The sequence below is a fragment of the Centrocercus urophasianus genome, unplaced genomic scaffold (genome assembly GCF_019232065.1).
Source record: "Centrocercus urophasianus isolate 14NV4802_14NV808 unplaced genomic scaffold, USGS_Curo_1.0 seq_15, whole genome shotgun sequence".
NCBI lineage: Eukaryota > Metazoa > Chordata > Aves > Galliformes > Phasianidae > Centrocercus > Centrocercus urophasianus.
Window position 1 is genome coordinate 9,019,720 of NW_024884697.1, and position 16,959 is coordinate 9,036,678.

Sequence of the window (16,959 nt, forward strand, 5' to 3'; positions counted from 1 at the left end):
TTCTTTTCTTTTCTTTTCTTTTCTTTTCTTTTCTTTTCTTTTCTTTTCTTTTCTTTTCTTTTCTTTTCTTTTCTTTTCTTTTCTTTTCTTTTCTTTTCTTTTCTTTCTTATCTGAAAGTGGGTTTGTTGTCTTTTTTATGACTTTTTAAACCGTGATTTGTAGTTTTCACAGAGTTCCCTTCCTTGAATCCTTTGTGTTGGATTTTTTTGGCCTGATGTTTCACACAATAATGCTAAGTCCATCTGCGCTGTGGTCTACACTGCTACTAGACCTATGCTATAGTTGTAGAGAGCAGCACACTACAAAGAATTTGAAAGTGGTCCCATGTACAACTGACTGAAAGACTCATCCAAGAAACCATCATTTATCATATCTAAAAATGTGATTTTTTTTTCTTAATAGTGCATTGATCCAATCTCTGTATTGCCTCTCACTATTCCATGATTGATTTTGTTACAGTCATTAGGTGGTCAGCAATGCAATACTAGTATTAAGTTTCTATTATTAGACTCTAAGATGTTGTACCCACAAAGATTTCATCACACTTTCTTTTCCCTTAATATTTTTGCCTCATCACAGTTTCTATTATCCTTAACATAACATCACTGTGATTGAATGTCCCATATTGCCCTTCTGACCAAGTTGGTAGCCAGTAATGCTCTCTAGTACTGGTTATTCTCCTTCCACCACATCTACCTAATTATTATTATCTTGGAGTAGTTAATTGATACCTTGTCTTCATGATTCCACCTTAATTTTATGCTTCTTGCAATGCTGTAGTAACACTTAAAAGTTTTGCTCAAGGCTGTGCTGGTAAATAGAAAGTGTTTTAATGAGCCTTCTGTATTTATTTTGACTATTTATTTCCCCATTGGCTTTTCTGAGGCATATTAATTATTAGTTAAATCTGTCTCAGAGGCATGTCAGTCTTGTTCCATACTCATTAGACTTCCTCATCTTTCTGTTTAAAAGATGTTCTTCTTGCAACCTTTTTAATTTTTGTGCCAGCAGCTGGACTGCATTACAAATAAGGTGCAGTCTGTCCTTCCTGGACATGTTGTTCCTGTTGAAGAATCTTACCCAGTTCCTGAGAGGAACTATCTCCCTTCCTGCTTATACTGTTATCTTGTCTTTGAAGACTGTGAATTCTTTGGGTTGAATATAAAGGGGAAGTGTCTTTTCAAGCTACTGGAGTAGAATGCCATGAAAACAAGTGGAAGAATAAATATATTCAGCCTTTATAGCTACCTATCAATCCGGAACTTGGTGAACAAAGTCGTGCAAGGAATGGCTGAAATATTTCCCTGCAGCTTTAGATAGCTGAACATTGATTTCTTCTATGTATCTCTTGAGAAGCAAGAAGGTTTACACCTTCTTGTATGTTACAGAATCCAGAACAAGTATGAAATGTATTTCAACCAGAATAGCAAATTAAATCTTGATGTGAAAGATACCAAGCATGACAGGCAAGGTGAGACTGAATAACAGAAGTTAGTGGTTAAGAAGAAGAAGGGAAGACCTGTGATTGCTCTATGGCATAAGGAGTAGTTAAGACCACTGATGCATATCAAATCAATAAAGCTTGGAGCGAGTTCTAAAATTGGAGCCTGTCTTGTTTACAGACTGCACAGAAGTTACAAAACAAACAATAGAAAATGTATTTCAGAACTTGGACAAAGAAAGGATTTTCCTTCCTTTTGATCATATATTCACCTGCAGAGCATATTTTTTTAATATGTAATCATGTTGAGGTAATGGGCATGACCAGTCTGATATTTGTTTTCTTATCTTGAAAAGTTATGGGTTTTTCTCATCTTTTGTAAAGCAATGCTCCAATTCTGCGAATTTATGTAATTTTATGGATACAGATACGGATTTCTGGGGCTCCCATATTCCATAGCATTTCTTATTTGTTTATGTAAGGATCCTATCTAATTTATAAATGACTGCAGTAAGCCTTGTAAGTGATGAATTTTCCCATGTCTAATTAATGACATTAATGTGATAATGTCATTCTTTGCATCAAAAATCAGACAAAATTTCTAGAATTATTTTGTTATTCGTTTAGGGATTTTTAGACTTAATAATGTACTTAAGATAAAAAATTATGTCTCAAGGATAGTTCAGAATGCTGAAGAGTAAAGTTTAGATTACTCCTCTGGAAATTTAGGTGTAATTAATGTTATTCATTTATTTTTTTCCTTGTCAACAGGAAGATTCGGCTGACTGTGGTGGTGCCTCTGGTCTGAGTCCATCACTGTGGTCTATGGTAGGAATTCAATTGGTCCTGCTTTGGCTCTTATCTGGCAGCAGACACTACCAGTTATGACCTTGCTAAAACAAAACCTGCATAACTTAATCAAGATTCGGCCAAATGATAGCCTCAGTTCCATTTTAATAAGGGTCAGCTATTCAGACAGAAGCAGAACAGCAATGTTCATGTCTGTTTATCATGCGTTGTGAGATTCATAAAGGCACTCAAAATGGCTGCATATTGGAGTGTCAATCCTTAACGTATGCGAATGCTGCATCATCTCTGCCACCCGAACAGAATTCCATACATGCTTCATTGGGGAATCTAAGATTTTTTTCATTCTTTTGTTGTTGTAATCTTGATGACTTCATGTAAAAGGGCTCCCCTGACCATAGCTTATGTATATGATTTTCATTTATTTTAAGCTTTGGATTTCTTGAAGATTTATATTCTTTTACATGAACATTTATTTATGAAAGAAAAAAAGAAAAAAAAGAGAGTATACTCCCCAGTATACATTGCTAGCACCACAATGGCTGCTTTGAACAACAAGTTCATCCAAACTGTTTGAGTGAAATGAAAATGTTGGCTAGCCTTCATCAGAAGCTCAGTGTGATTGAAATGCTTTTGAGTGGTTTATTCTTCCTAAGTTAATCAGAACAGGTAGCTGGCAATATTTAGGTGGGCTCATAATTTGTTAATTTAGAGAAAAGAATGGAAAAAGGAGGAAATTACTATTTTTAAAAATATAAAGATGCTTGAGAGTGTAATTTAAAAACAATTTTTTTAATCTTGGTGTCATCTTTTATCAGAAGAATAATAATTTCTATTTACTATTCACCTCCTTTTCACAATGACAGATATACATATAAGGTAGTCAAGTCCTTCAAAGATTGAAAAAAAGACTTGTGAATACTAACAAAAAAAAAAGTACATGTGATATTTGAATGTTGGTTTCCAAGGGTATTTTGCATGATGATGATGATTCTGCATTTTTAAGTTAGTTTTCTTTGATGGTAGAGTGTAGTCCATTGCAAAGGTAACTGAATGGTTCTTTTATTGTGTGAGAAACTGAACATTGCAATGTGTTGCAATCAATTCATATTAAATTATATTATGAAATAGAGCTCTGAATATACTGTGCAATGAAAAGCTGAGAAAATAGGGTAAATTTAGCTATCATAATGAAAAGGTTGAGTTGGATTTTTTTACATAATAGTGATCTCACATTAAAACCTGTGTACAGATATTTTAAGTATATAAAAAAATCAGATTTTGCATATTTATTTTTGAAAGTATATGTTCACTAAGGTTCATATCAGGTTCCTCCTTTGTTTGCTTTAAAATTCATCCAGACTATTAAAATTATACTGTTGCTATTTGTTATTGAAAATAACAAAATTAACAGCAAAATTACCTGGTTTCTGAGATTGGGAAAAATCTAAACAAATGGGGAGCCTTGAATCTGTATGTATGCACATTGATACTTGATTGTGAATAATAATTTTAGAAGTTGTTTTTATACAACCTCATTTGTGATACAGATTGGTGCAGTAAATTGCAATATTACAGTGTATCATAGTGTTGATGCAAAATATGGTTTGTGCTTTTTTCTAGTTTTCAGAACTAAACAGTATTGCAAGACAGCTAAGCCAATGAATGTGCAACTCTGCTGATATTGTATAATTCTGCTAAAAACTGCAATATGCAAATATTAACATGGCACAATATACTAGCTCTTTAAAAACTTAAGAAAATTCAAAGCATTGGTATGTGTTTGCTGGCAATTGATTGATATAATTTTGATCATGTCAAAAGCTTAAAGAAACAATTGGGCATGCATTACTACCCTATGAAACATGAAGAAGTTACTCAAAGCCATGGCATGGCTTAAAAGATCAGATGTCTAATTGTACCCACGGCTGGTTTGTTGTTTTCCTCATGAACCTTGGCTCCAGCAATGTATTTTCTCATCTTTGGAAGTACAATGAGTAAAAACAGTAAAAACTGACCTTCTGTTCAGTAATAAATTTTAGCTTTTAAAAAATACCTCTTGTTCAGTCATGGGGTCTAAATTACAGTCAACTCTGTTGGATGACTTCAGGTCCTCCTCAGGGAAGGTGAGCTAATGTTAATGCTATGAGTAAAGGTAATCTTGCAACTCTTCTAAGAGTTATATTACTGCACTTCTTATTAAAAACAAAACAACAACAACAAGAAAACAATAATAATAATTGCTAATATTTCTAATCCTTAAACTCTATTCTGCATATTTTCCGTAACATGGTCTAATGAAATCATATGAAGGAACAAAGTTTGTAGGATTAAGCCAATTCTTAATAAGCACATTTGCTTTTACTTTAAGATTAGCTAAAATACACATTACTATGCATCTTGCTCTTTTAATTTCTTGAATGATTGCCAGTATAAGAAGTGCTATACATTTTTCACTTAACTACCGAAAAGAAACCCTTCATGGAAAAGTTACATTACTGAGATGTTAGAATAATTTGGTTATATGAGCGACTCTTATTCTGAGTTAGTTAATAAACATTTGATGAGGGTCTGTAGGAAGGAGGAAAGATAGTACAAACTGTAATGCCACAGAAACCAAGTGGGGTTTTTGATCTCATTCCACCTCCCTTAGAGAGCTTGCATACAAAAAGGAGGGAGAAGTCCATGCAATGCAGACACATTATCCTTTTTGGGCTATCCAGAGAGGGAAATACTCTTTGTTCCTCTCCTCTGCCCCTCTCTAGGACTTGAAGAATCATTTCTTTATATAGACCTAGCCTTTTAGCCATTAAACCTGTCTGATAGAAAACTCAGGATTTTGGTTGTATGGAATTGACTTATCTATAAAATACAAAGCACCAGAACACCAGAAAGCAAATGCAATGTGAATGTTAGCTATCTCAAAGTGTGAAGAACAGTCTGTTAGAAATATCTTCCATGAATAACTAATTATTATGCAGAAGAATATCCTTACTCTCACATAATGTGTAGTAGTCAACTTCTCTTTGTAAGAAAAGAAACTTGATCTTAGGCTTGAAATTGAAACATTTTCAAACTACAATATGCTGTAAAAAGTTTTTTTGAAGTCACATAATAAACTATGTTGGTATTTGCTCAGATCCTTTAAATAGCACTAAGGGACAGAGATAAACTGCTGTTTTCATTTGCACAGAAGTCATGTGGCCTACTGTACGTCTGATAAATAACCACCATTAAAGTTCTCACAGTGTGGTACTGTACAAGTGTGATCCGAAGACTTAACATGAAAGGTTTCTTCTTTTCTTTCCCTTTTGTTTGTTTAAACAACCAGCATTACTGCCAAGACACTAACCGTGGTCCATATTTGTATCAGGTTTTTAACATGACATAGCAGGTTTGATTGACAAGATTTTTAGGTCCTGTATCATTAAGACTTTAGTATGATATTTTTCATGTTTCTAATGCTTGAGGCTTTACTGCTTAACTTGACAAAAAAAAAAAAAAAAAAAAAAAACACAACAACAAAAAAACAAGTGTTGCTGCCATTTGTAATTTTTCCTATAATATTCCTTTTACTAACTTAAAAACTGGCCTTACTGGGTTCAAATAGGCAGTATCCCTTTTAAGTGACCTTTGCAACCCAAGTGTTACTTGCTGCAGTTGAGAGTTTTTTGGTATCACTGAAGAGACATTAAGAACTTTTTTTCCCATCAACATGTAAGCTCAGAAAGTGTGCTTAGTATCTCTTAATTTCAAAATACAACCTCAGTCTCACTGGTCCTAAAAATTCAGACACTAGTACACTGGTTATAAGAGGTATATTAATGCCTACAAAGCACTGCAGTGCTCTCTGATGGTTTTTAGAATGTCGACTGAAGGTGAAATCTTAATCACTCTTTAGGTGAAATTTTACCCTAGCTTCATCAACATCTAAGCCTTTTAAAACGGCCAGATTTTTTTTTCTTCCATACCAAGATGTTAATATTGTTAATAATCATTGTACACTACTGTAAAAAGATTAAAACAAAGTGTCTGAAAACAATTCAAGAGTTTTGAAAAGTTAGCCTAACCTTCCTAGCTACTTGCATCTGTACTGTTTATGGTTTAAAAGAAAAATACCATCTTGAAGAAATAATTTCACTGAAGCTAAAAGAGTACTGTTGTTCAGATGCCATGAAAATGCGATTGTGATCTGACAAAGCTGTCTTCTCTTCTTGTGTTGTATGGAATGTCTGGATCATGCTTTCTGGGATATTTTTATTGAAATGCTCAGTGTGCGTTTCTGCAAAAAAGGCTTGCTTGCTCTTACAAGGCAAAGCAAGTCTTTCTCCCTTTTATTGTGTTCTCTTGACACTTTTGTGGAACTTGACAAGCCTGGAAAAAGAAATTTTTGTAAAAATTTGTACAATAATGTTATAAAAAGTTTATAATCCTAGAACTGTTGTGTTAATTCTTGTGCAAAAACAGTATATTCAGAATAAAAATTTATCATTTAAAATCAGCAACTACTTTGATTTTTCACTCTGTATAATAAAAACATGTAGTAGCGCATACATACGTAGCTGAATAATAGGTCTGAGTTTGCGACATAATTGCACAGAAGACAGAGAGATTTTCCAAAGCATAGACCGTGACTTAACCAGTTTATACTGGGGATCAAAGGAGGATGTGCAGTAAACCCTCATTTCTGCATTAGTTATGACTTTGAAAATTTTGGAAAGTTTTTTTTTTTCTTTTTTTTTTTTCCAAAAACTAACCAATGAAAACTGAGAATCTGTAAAGCAGTCAGTACAATAACAGTCTATAAAGCATCTGAAGTTCCCCTGTTGTTCTGAAACAATTGCTTTTGGAAGGACTGTCATTTACTAACTTGTAAACACTGATGAAGTCCAAGAGTTCATTCACATCCAGAAGCAGACTAAACTCAGATGGCAACTGCCCAAGTTGTTGCCCCACCTCTGACAAAGATCACTGCTTGATTTATGAATCAGCTTCTGTACTGCTGCAGTTCTCAGCTAAACATCAAATTCAAGTGGATCTATGCACCTTAATAAACTGGCTGGAAATGTTGAGGAGTTGCTTCACTGTTTTTCAGTGTGCTGAGACTGGCAACCTCCATCAGGAGGGCAGGGCGGATGGTAACTGCTTTAGAAGTCTGATTTTAATCCTTTGCTGTGTATGTGTCAAAGCCCAAAAAGAATGGCAGTCATAAATTACAGCTGAATTTAGCGAATCCCCAAGGAGTCAGATAAGAGAGAAAGAAATCAAATGCAGATTCTAATGCTGCAAAGTATCAGATCACCCATGTGGAAATGCTACAAGGAAGCACATGACACTGCAGATCAACATCCAGAGATTACTGGCCTCAACTAGATTAAACATTGCCATGTAACGACATGATTACCCCCACATGCTGAATTAATTGTAACATGTTCTCTGTATGCCATTGAGAATCAAAAATAAAGAAACCCCCAAATCCCTTCCCAGTACATTTTTAATTTTAATTCCTTATTACAGTACTCTATTCATTCAACACCAGGAACCAGTTCTTTCAGAAAACAGAGGCTTTGTTTATTTGTTTGTTTGTTTCTCCCATTTCTGGAATTTACAAGTAGATCAATTTGGGAATGCCTGCATTGCAGTGAGATATTCTCTATTAGTCCCCACTGCAAATCAAGCCAGAATACACTTTGTCATATTGTATCAGTCTGAGAGACGACTTCATATTGTCCAATATAGAATGATTGCTGCTAACTATCTACAAAAATCAAAAAGTTATGCAACTGTTATGTTATAAAAAATCCTGCACTAAATCATTTATTAGCCCAGCGCTCCCCGAAAGCTGCCTGAATGCTCTATTGAGCAAGATGCATACCTTAAGCAGTCCAACATTTTCTCTGCCTTTTTGCAAAAGACATAGAAAGCAGTGTCTCCCTTTCCAATGGTCTGTTCCCCTTGGAGAAATGGTGAGCATTTGTGATTTGTCTATCTTTAGTTGACTACAATTAGTCAGTTCACTCTAGAGTAAAGAGTTCTGTCCAGATTTTGAATATCTGCCTTAAGGATCTGGAGGTCAATTCTTAAAAAACAAAGTTGCTTTTGCTTTTTTAGTAGTATGACTTTTTCCAACAGAGAAATTTTCATATTAAGAAAAACTGCATCTGCTACTTTTTCTATTACTTTCCTGCTATTTTTTATAGGATTTCAGTGCTGTTCATTTCTCACAGCTATTTTTTGAAAGGCAACACAAAGTATGGGACTTCAGTAGTAGTCACTCTTCCTCTCTAAGAAAATCTTCTGTATTTTCAGTCACTTACTTAGATGTTCCATAAACAAAACAAATGCATGGTATCAGGAGTAGAATCTATCTCTCTACTTTAACTTCTGTTACTTCAACCCAGACTCTTCTTGTGATCTCAGCCTCTCCTCTGTGGCTTGATTATCTAAAAATAATTTTTTGGCACATTATAATGCAAACTTACATGCACACACACACATTTACTATAGTTCAGGAAGGCTAATGTATTTGGAACTATGACTAATAGTATTAAGTTTTAGTATACTTAATTAACACATATTATTCTACTACACTATTTTGAGAGTTGAAGTAGTTAACAGTCACAATGATAAGGATTAGTCAGTTTGACAGATAAGCTTTTATATCTTCATGATCAGTTAGTTCTAGGAGAAAACTGCAGGCAGCTGAGGTTCAGCTCTACCTGGAAAGATACCAATACATAATTTCAAATTATGAGTATTGGCTTATTCTGGTTACGTGTAATCTGCACAAATGATAACTCGTGGTATAATGCCAACATTTGCATTTGACAGCTTTCTGGAACTCTAGTATAGGAAATAGCATGTATGGAAATTTGAGAACCTTGGATGATACTGGAATTTGGTAGGTATACATTGAGAGTTTCACTGGGTGTCTGTTCCTAGGCTGATCAGTGGAGATTACTCAATGTGGTCAGTGAAGCAGGAAGAACCATTCAGATGACCATCTACGAGATGTTTAGGAGTAGTTGCAGTTGCACATGCAAGCTTTCCGTTGACACTGAGACATGAGGATGCTAGATCTGAGAAAGACTGAACTGCGGTGATACATGAATTCAAATTTTTTTCTCTTTTGATGGATCCAGTGTGTTCCTAGAACAAAGGTCTTGAATTAGTAAATTCCACCTAAAGGAAGACAGATGTGAAATGTAGGCTACCAGAGAATTATGCAGACTTATGTCTGCTCTAACAGCCATTCCTCTGCAAACACAGTGGAAGAGATGCCAAACTTCTGAGTATTGAGAAACTCCAAACTCCTAGTCCTGAGAAAATCTTGTTCTGAGAAAAGCTGTGGTTGGTGAACACTGAATTCCTTCCAAAATAGAGAAGAGGTAGTGCTGATGGTGAAAGGGGTCTTACTCATCTTTTGCATCATGTGTTTCCATTTATAGTACTTGTCTGAAAAGTGTAATATGTGTTTCCAAGCCATCTTTAGTCTTAGGTTTTATGTGGCTGAGAGAACCTGAGCTCTTACTAACAGAGGCAGCAATAAAATCTAGAACCTCAGCATTTAGAAAGGCAGCAATGAAATCTAGCTCAAAGTCTGCCTGAAAGGTCAGACCTTTGTGCTGTTGAAGATTTACAGTAAATAGAAAAGCATATATCTTGAAACTGTTTTTTCCAATTATTATTTTTATTAAGAAATTGTTAGCACTTCATTGTGAATGAATGGAATGGAAAGATAGGTATGTGAAGAACTTTAAGACGTAGAAACATCTGCAAACGTTAGGCATCTACCTAGATGGCAGTTGTATGCTGCATTTTCAGTATCACAGTTATGTATTGTGTAGGCTCTCAAATTTTGCCTTAATCACATTTTAGCAGTTAGGTGCTATGGTTTGAGAATCTGAAGTTAGCTGATGACTCAGAACGCTTTTAAGTATGGTCTTTTTAATGGTGCCAGGACAAGAGGCAATAGGCACAAATTGGAACATATCCATCTAACCATCACAAATCACTTCTGTGCTGTGTGGGTGACAGAACATTGGCACAGTTTGCCCAGAGAGACTCTAGTGTCTCTTCCTTGTAGATATTCAGAAGCCACCTGGAAGTGGCCCTGGGTATCTTGATCTGGGTGTCCTTGCTTGGTCAGGGGTTGGGCTGGAAGGACCCAGAGGTCCTGCCAAACTCAACTATGCTGTGATTTTGTGATTTATGCAATTAACTGCTTGGGGCTTTGTTTGGTTTCTTATATATCTGTCCAATTCCAATCTTGTAAATCACAGTGAAAGAAAAGTCTCTTCATCCACAATGAAAGTAGTTGTGCTTAAAGCACTTTGTACACAAGGAGGTGAGACTAAGCTCCAACTTTGGTTTTAGTAAATTAATTGTTTGGAATAATAATAAGGATAATAAGAATATGAAAGTGAAGGTATGAAAAGTGGAGGTTTGAAAATGCTTTGTAGCTACAGCAGTCTGCTGAGAAGATACATCTGTCACCACAGCTGTGCCTTCTGCTCTCCCTGAGCTGGATCTGCTTGGCTGAGCTGATTTCCTGTCTGTGCCAGCACTGACAGGTTCTTTTCTGTGAGGAGCTGAGGAAGATTTGTGCTAGTAGAATCAAATATATGTTTCTATTTCTCTGTCTCCCTCTGTTAACAGCAAGAAATTCAATGAGCCTGATCATACCTGAGATTTTGGTTGTCTAATAATTCACTGAGAAAACACTGGAAGTTAGGTAACTAAGAGAGAACGTCTTTCCGTTGCTTCCATATCTCCTAGAGAATGTACATCTTAAACTAAGGTACTGAGCAGTTAAGATTTTTGGGGAGAAGTGCAAGTATGTATGTAGGCATAAGTATTTCAATAAATGTTAGGTACTATCTATGGGCTTCTAAAAATGTGCCTTTGTGTTTTGTTCTTACAAGGTCAAGCCACCCTACTGTGCTTTTCTGTGGCAGATGACAGGAGTAAAACCATGCTTAAAAGCAGCCTGCATGCAAGGCCTCCTTTGCAGAGCGTGAAGGAGAACCTACAGTGTGGTATTTCTTTCCTTGAATCTTTTGTTGAGTGAAATGTCTTAAATAGAAACTTGTCCAGATCTAGATGAAAACCTAATCCATAGGACTGCACAAATAGGCACCTTTATTGTTTCCAGAAGAGATTTTCTCATATTAATGGATATTCTGTTATTAGAAGGCTTTTTTTTTTCTCCCCTTTTGCTTTTTTTTTTCCCCCCCATTTCTTTCTCTGTTTTTTAATACTAAAATAGCTGTTTTCAAATTACAGAAGAATGTAGAATGCTATACTTTATAGCTCAGCTATATTCACCTCTTTTAACACAGAATATAAATCCTTTTCCAAGTAACAAGGAAAAAAAAAAAAGATGCACAATAGAATTGATTGTTGATAGGAAACACAATATTTTCATTGCCACATAATGTTAGAATTTTTCTCTGCAGTTTTTCTTTCAACATTTCTGTGTGTATGTAATAAATCAATATAAAAAAAAAGTCATCATTAATAAGCACACAATATGGAATGAGTGCAGTTCTAAACACAGTCTTTCTCCAGTAGATACGGGGTCTGTTATTAAAACTAATCAGGAATTTAATAGCTAGAATTCTGTAGGGTGTAGACACCCTTAGCTTTAATTCTTGGTAAAATGAAATTTGCAGTTGCTGAAAAAATAGCTAATTTATATTCTGAGGAAATCAGAAAACCAAAGCGGTTTGATTAGTAGTACATTAGTATATCAGTGACACTTAAATTATAGGAACCCAGTTTCTTCCTACAGGGTGATCTAGAGTTAAAACCTTTGAATTATTTTATGAATCATTCTGTATGGCTTTTAGTATTCCCTCACTGTTATAATAATTTACTTGAGGAGTCTGGATTTTCAAAACTGTTTCTCAGAGCAGAGGTTGCAAGAAGAGGTTCAAGAATTACCCATTTCTGAAAAGCAACCTATTTTAGTAGGGAAAGAAACAACCATTTAGGGAAATCTTAAGCAAGCTAGACGAGATAGTTACTCTTTCATGAGGCTGAGTGCTAAGAAACTTAAAACCTTTTTGTCATAAAAGAAGGTTAAGCTGTGAGATGCCAGATTGTACAGACAATGAACAGTGTGCAAGCAGATGCTCTTTGAGTCTTGTCCAGTGAGGCTTGTTTGTCCTGTCCACATCTCATCATTTAGGACAATGACAATTGTTCTCTGCCAACAGCATGTCCAATGCATTCCTTCTCCTTCATAGCCCATCAAACTGCTAGCAAACTGCAAACTGTATGCTCAGCAGCACAACTACAGTGCTGCTGCTTGCAGTGGTTACAGGCTTCTTTCTATCATTTCTGCACACCAATACACAATAGAACCAGCATCGGCCTCTATGTTTGATGGTATTACTTGCCAGTGGTCAGAGGAAAACCTGACAGATGAAATTCATAATTAAAGCCACAAAAATAAATAATTAAATAAATAATATGTGTAGAATGTTTTGCAAGGAATAATACAATCTGGAAGTGCCAGGCTGTTGCCTTTTGGAAATATTGGGTGGCCTGAAATTAATTTGTTTAGTTTTTGCTTATGTAAAAATGCTCAACTTTATGACAACATCTGTTAAGAACCCAGAGGTTATAGAAGTCTAATTTGCATTTAAATGGAATAGAAACAGATGGAGCTGTTGAGAAACAGATTTTAAAATCATCTGAATATTTTTAAAGTGACTTCACTGATGTTTTGTCTCATGTTTTTTTTAGGATTCATGATAAATATTTTTTAAAGTGATTCATCTTTCATCTTGGATTCCCATGTTCTTGACCTAGTCTGATAGAGTTTGAGATGCAGGAGTATTTGCTGAATGTGGTATTTTTTATGCGTTTCAATTAGTAAAACACAAAGTCTGTATAAAGTATGGATATTAGAATAAATTCATAAGTATATGTTCTTTTTTTTTTTCTCCCAAGAAAAGCAAAGATGAAAAAATGATGTATTTTTTGTTATGATACCATGGATAATCACAGAATCAGAGAGTTATGGAATCCTTAGAGTTGGAAGGGACAACTGAAGGCCATCATGTCCAACTCCCCTGCAATGAACAGGGACACCACAGCTAGATAAGATTGCCCACATCCTGATCCATAATGATAGCACTGCACTGAGTAGATAACAACTCTTAGCTCATCAACTGTGATGGATAGAGATAGAGCTTTTCTGCGAGGTGCTCTGCTCCAGGGCAGGTCCATGCTGCACCAAGCGTGGAAAAGCCTTGCAAGGCAAGGGGAGCACCTGTCAGGGAGCCCATGCCAGGCTCCATTGTCCTCCTTGTGGCGCAATGCTTTGACATGCCAGGGGCAGGGCCAGGAGCAGTGAGACCACACCCCCATCCAGCCAGGGAAGGAGCATAAGCAGGCTTCCCACTCCTGCAGGGTGAGGAAGATTGGAACTTCATCTCTGCTCCTGAAATCTCACTAACCAAGAGATTGCAAGCTCTGGTGTGAGAAAGAGAAGAAGGTTTGGATGATAACTTGATACGGAATGGGATGATCACATTGAAAAGGTCCAGCTGAGGAATCAAGTCACAACTGATGCTGATTAAAAAAGGCAAAGAGTCTTACTAATTCAAGACTCTTTGCTGAGAGGCACTAGGGCACCCATTTGCTGCCCAAATAACCTCTCTGGAGAGGTTTACTGCCTGCCAGGGGCCCATATTTGGGACATCAAGATAAGGATATCTGTGAAATAGTCAGGAACAGGTTGAGAGCCTGTGAGTTAAAATTAGGGACTGGACCCCTAAGGGACAGCTGGTGGTCAGGGTCTACTACAGGCCACCTGATTAAGGGGAGTTTGTTGGTGAGGCCTTCTTGCTGCAAGTGTCGCACTTGCAGGCTATCATCTTACTGGTGGATTTCAACCACCTGGATATCTGCTGGGAAAACAACACAGTGAGAGCTGCAGGTGATCCAGGTGACTTCTGGAGTTCATTGAAGATAACTTTCTGGCTCAAGTACTGGACAGATCAACCAGAGGTGATTGAGTCCGGTGTTGCTAGACTCAATACTCACCAATGCAGAGGAGATCATTAAAGATATTAAGATTGGAGACACCCTGGGCCACAGCAACCATTCCCTGGTTAAGTTTGTGAGAAATGTGGGAATGGCAAACAGTAAGCCAGCATCCCTAAAGTTATTTAGGAGAGTGAACTTCAGGCTGTTTAAAGAGTTGTTGGACAAGCCTCCTGGGAAGTTGTCCTTAGAGATAAAGGAGTGGAGAAAAGCTGGCTGTTCTTTTAAGGATGCCTTTTTTTGAGTGCAAGAGCTCTCCATCCTTCAGAATAGGTAGGAGAAGCAAGAAACCAGCTTGGATTGGCAAAGATCTGCTGGACAAATGGAGGGAAAAAAGACATCTAGAGGCAGTATAAACAAGGACATGTCAGGTAGGAAGAATATAGGGATGCTGTCCAGATATGCAGAAATGGGGTTAGGAAAGCCAAGGCATAATGGAAGTAAACTTATTGGGTGATGTTAGAAACAACAGTAAGGTACTTTGATCAGAAGAGCCAGGCCAAAGGGAGAGTACCTCCTCTGATAAATGAGAAAGGAGTACTGACTACAATAAATATGGAAGAGGCTGAGGTACTCAATTAATACTTTGCCTTGGTCTTCATTGGCAGCCAGGATTCTCATATTTCTCACATTCTTGAACCTCACATCCCTGATGGGTTGGGAACTAGGGTAGTAAAATCCCTTCCACTGTAAGACCAGAGCAACTCTGAGATCACCTCATGAGACTGAATATGTACAAGTCTACGGGGTCAGACAACATGCATACCAGAGTCCTAAGGGAGCTGGTCGATATAGTTTCTGAGCCACTCTCCATTGTACTTGAAAGCCATGGCTGTCATGAAAAGTCCTCAGGGACTGGAAAATTAAAGATCTCTTCCATTTATAAGAAAGGGAGGACAGGCAATCGAGGGAACTACAGGCAGGTGACTGTCTCACTTCTCTGCTTGGGAAGTGCATGGAACAGATCATGAGAGGGATGAACAAATGATCCAAGACATCCAGCATGGCTTCACCAAGGGAAAGTCACGCCTGACTGATCTAGTGGCCTTCTTATGATGAAGTGACAACATCGGAGGACAGAGAGAAGGCAACTGATGTCATCTGCCTGGACTTCTGCAAGGCCTTTGACGTGGTCCCCCACTTCATCCTTATCTCTAAATTGGAGATATATGGATTTGAAAGATGGACTGTTAGGTGTGTAAAGGATTGATTGGAAGATCACAGTCAGAGGGTTGTAGTCAATGGATCAATAGCTGAGAAGAGACCAGTGATCAGCAGTATTTCCAGGGGCCTGTCTTAGGATCAGTACTCTTTAACATCTTTATCACTGACATAGATAACGGGATCAAATGAACACCCAGCAAGTTTTCTGATGACACCAAGCTGTGTTGTACAGTTGATAAAGCAGAAGGAAGGGATGCCACTCAGAGGGGCCTTGATAAACACAAAAAGGTTCACCCATGTGAACCAAATGAGGTTCAATAAAGCAAAGTGCAAAATTGGGTTGGAGTAATCCCACTTATGTTTACAGACTTGGAAAAGAATTCTATGAGAGCAGCCATGCTGAGAAGGACTTAGAGGTCCTGAGTGATGAAAAACTTAACATGTGCCAGCAATGTATCATTGCAGCCTGGAAGGACAATGGTATCCTGGTCTGCATCAAAAGACAGGTGGCCAGCAGGGCAACAGAGGTGATTGAACCTTTCTACTTTGCCCACATGAGGCCCCATCTGGAATACTGCAACACAGGAAAGATTATGAGCTTCCAGGGAGGGCTCCAAAGTTGATCAGAGGGCGGAAGGACCTGTCCTATGAAGATAGGCTGAAAGAGCTGGTCTTGTTCAGTGTGGAGAAGAGAAGGCTGCAGACAGGCTTCACTGTGGCCTTATTTAAGGGGAGATTATAAACAGGAGGGAAGTCAACTTTTTACACAGACAGACAGTGGTAGGACAAGAGGAAATGATTTTAAACTAAATGTGAGAAGATTTAGATTAGATGTCAGGGGAAGGTTTTTCAATGAGAGAGTAATGAGGTGCTGGCACAGGCTTCCCAGAGAGGTTGTGGATGCCCTGACCCTGGAGGTATTCAAGGCCAGATTGGATGGGGCCCTAACACCTTTATCTAGTTCTTGATCTAGCAGTTGGCAACCCTATCCGCAGCAGAGGGCTTGGATCCTGATGATCCCTGGGGTCCCTTCCAAACCAAGCCATTCTATGATTCTGTGATATGGGTATCAGGTTTTTTCTCCACCTCTTTTGTGTTAATAACAATTAAGGGACAGAAGTCTTATCTTCATTTCTAGCTTTTGCAATTCAAGAAGCATTTATGATTAAAATAGAAATTTTATTTTTGGAAAAACTTTCTGGGCTTTCTAGTAGTACCATCTGTTTTCTCCACCAAATGATCATTGCAGTCAATTGTCTGAAAATCATAGAACTGGAGCACTTGCTTTAAATCTAACACTTGTTTTACCGTATTGCTGGGGGGGAACACTGTACGTGCATAAAGCCAAGTATGTGCTCAAATACTCTCATTGGGTAAAAGTGTTTAACAGCTAATGCATTTATGCCTACAGTGAGGTCCACTATGCCCCTTTTCAAAGCTTCTTTATGCTTGAGATATCACTGTTAATTTTATCTTTTGTAATGTGGTT

At 37.2% G+C, this 16,959-nt stretch overlaps 1 protein-coding gene across 1 annotated transcript in view; it reads left to right on the forward strand.

Annotated features, from left to right (window-relative positions):
• The window catches only part of CACNA2D1 (calcium voltage-gated channel auxiliary subunit alpha2delta 1), a 355,647-nt gene extending 348,903 nt beyond the window's left edge, over positions 1-6,744 (forward strand). Inside the window, exon 38 of the mRNA XM_042816157.1 lies at positions 2,214-6,744. Coding sequence (XP_042672091.1) covers positions 2,214-2,330 — 117 coding nt within the window. The 3' untranslated portion in view covers positions 2,331-6,744. The remainder of the gene's footprint in view (positions 1-2,213) is intronic.
• Positions 6,745-16,959: the final 10,215 nt, after the last annotated feature.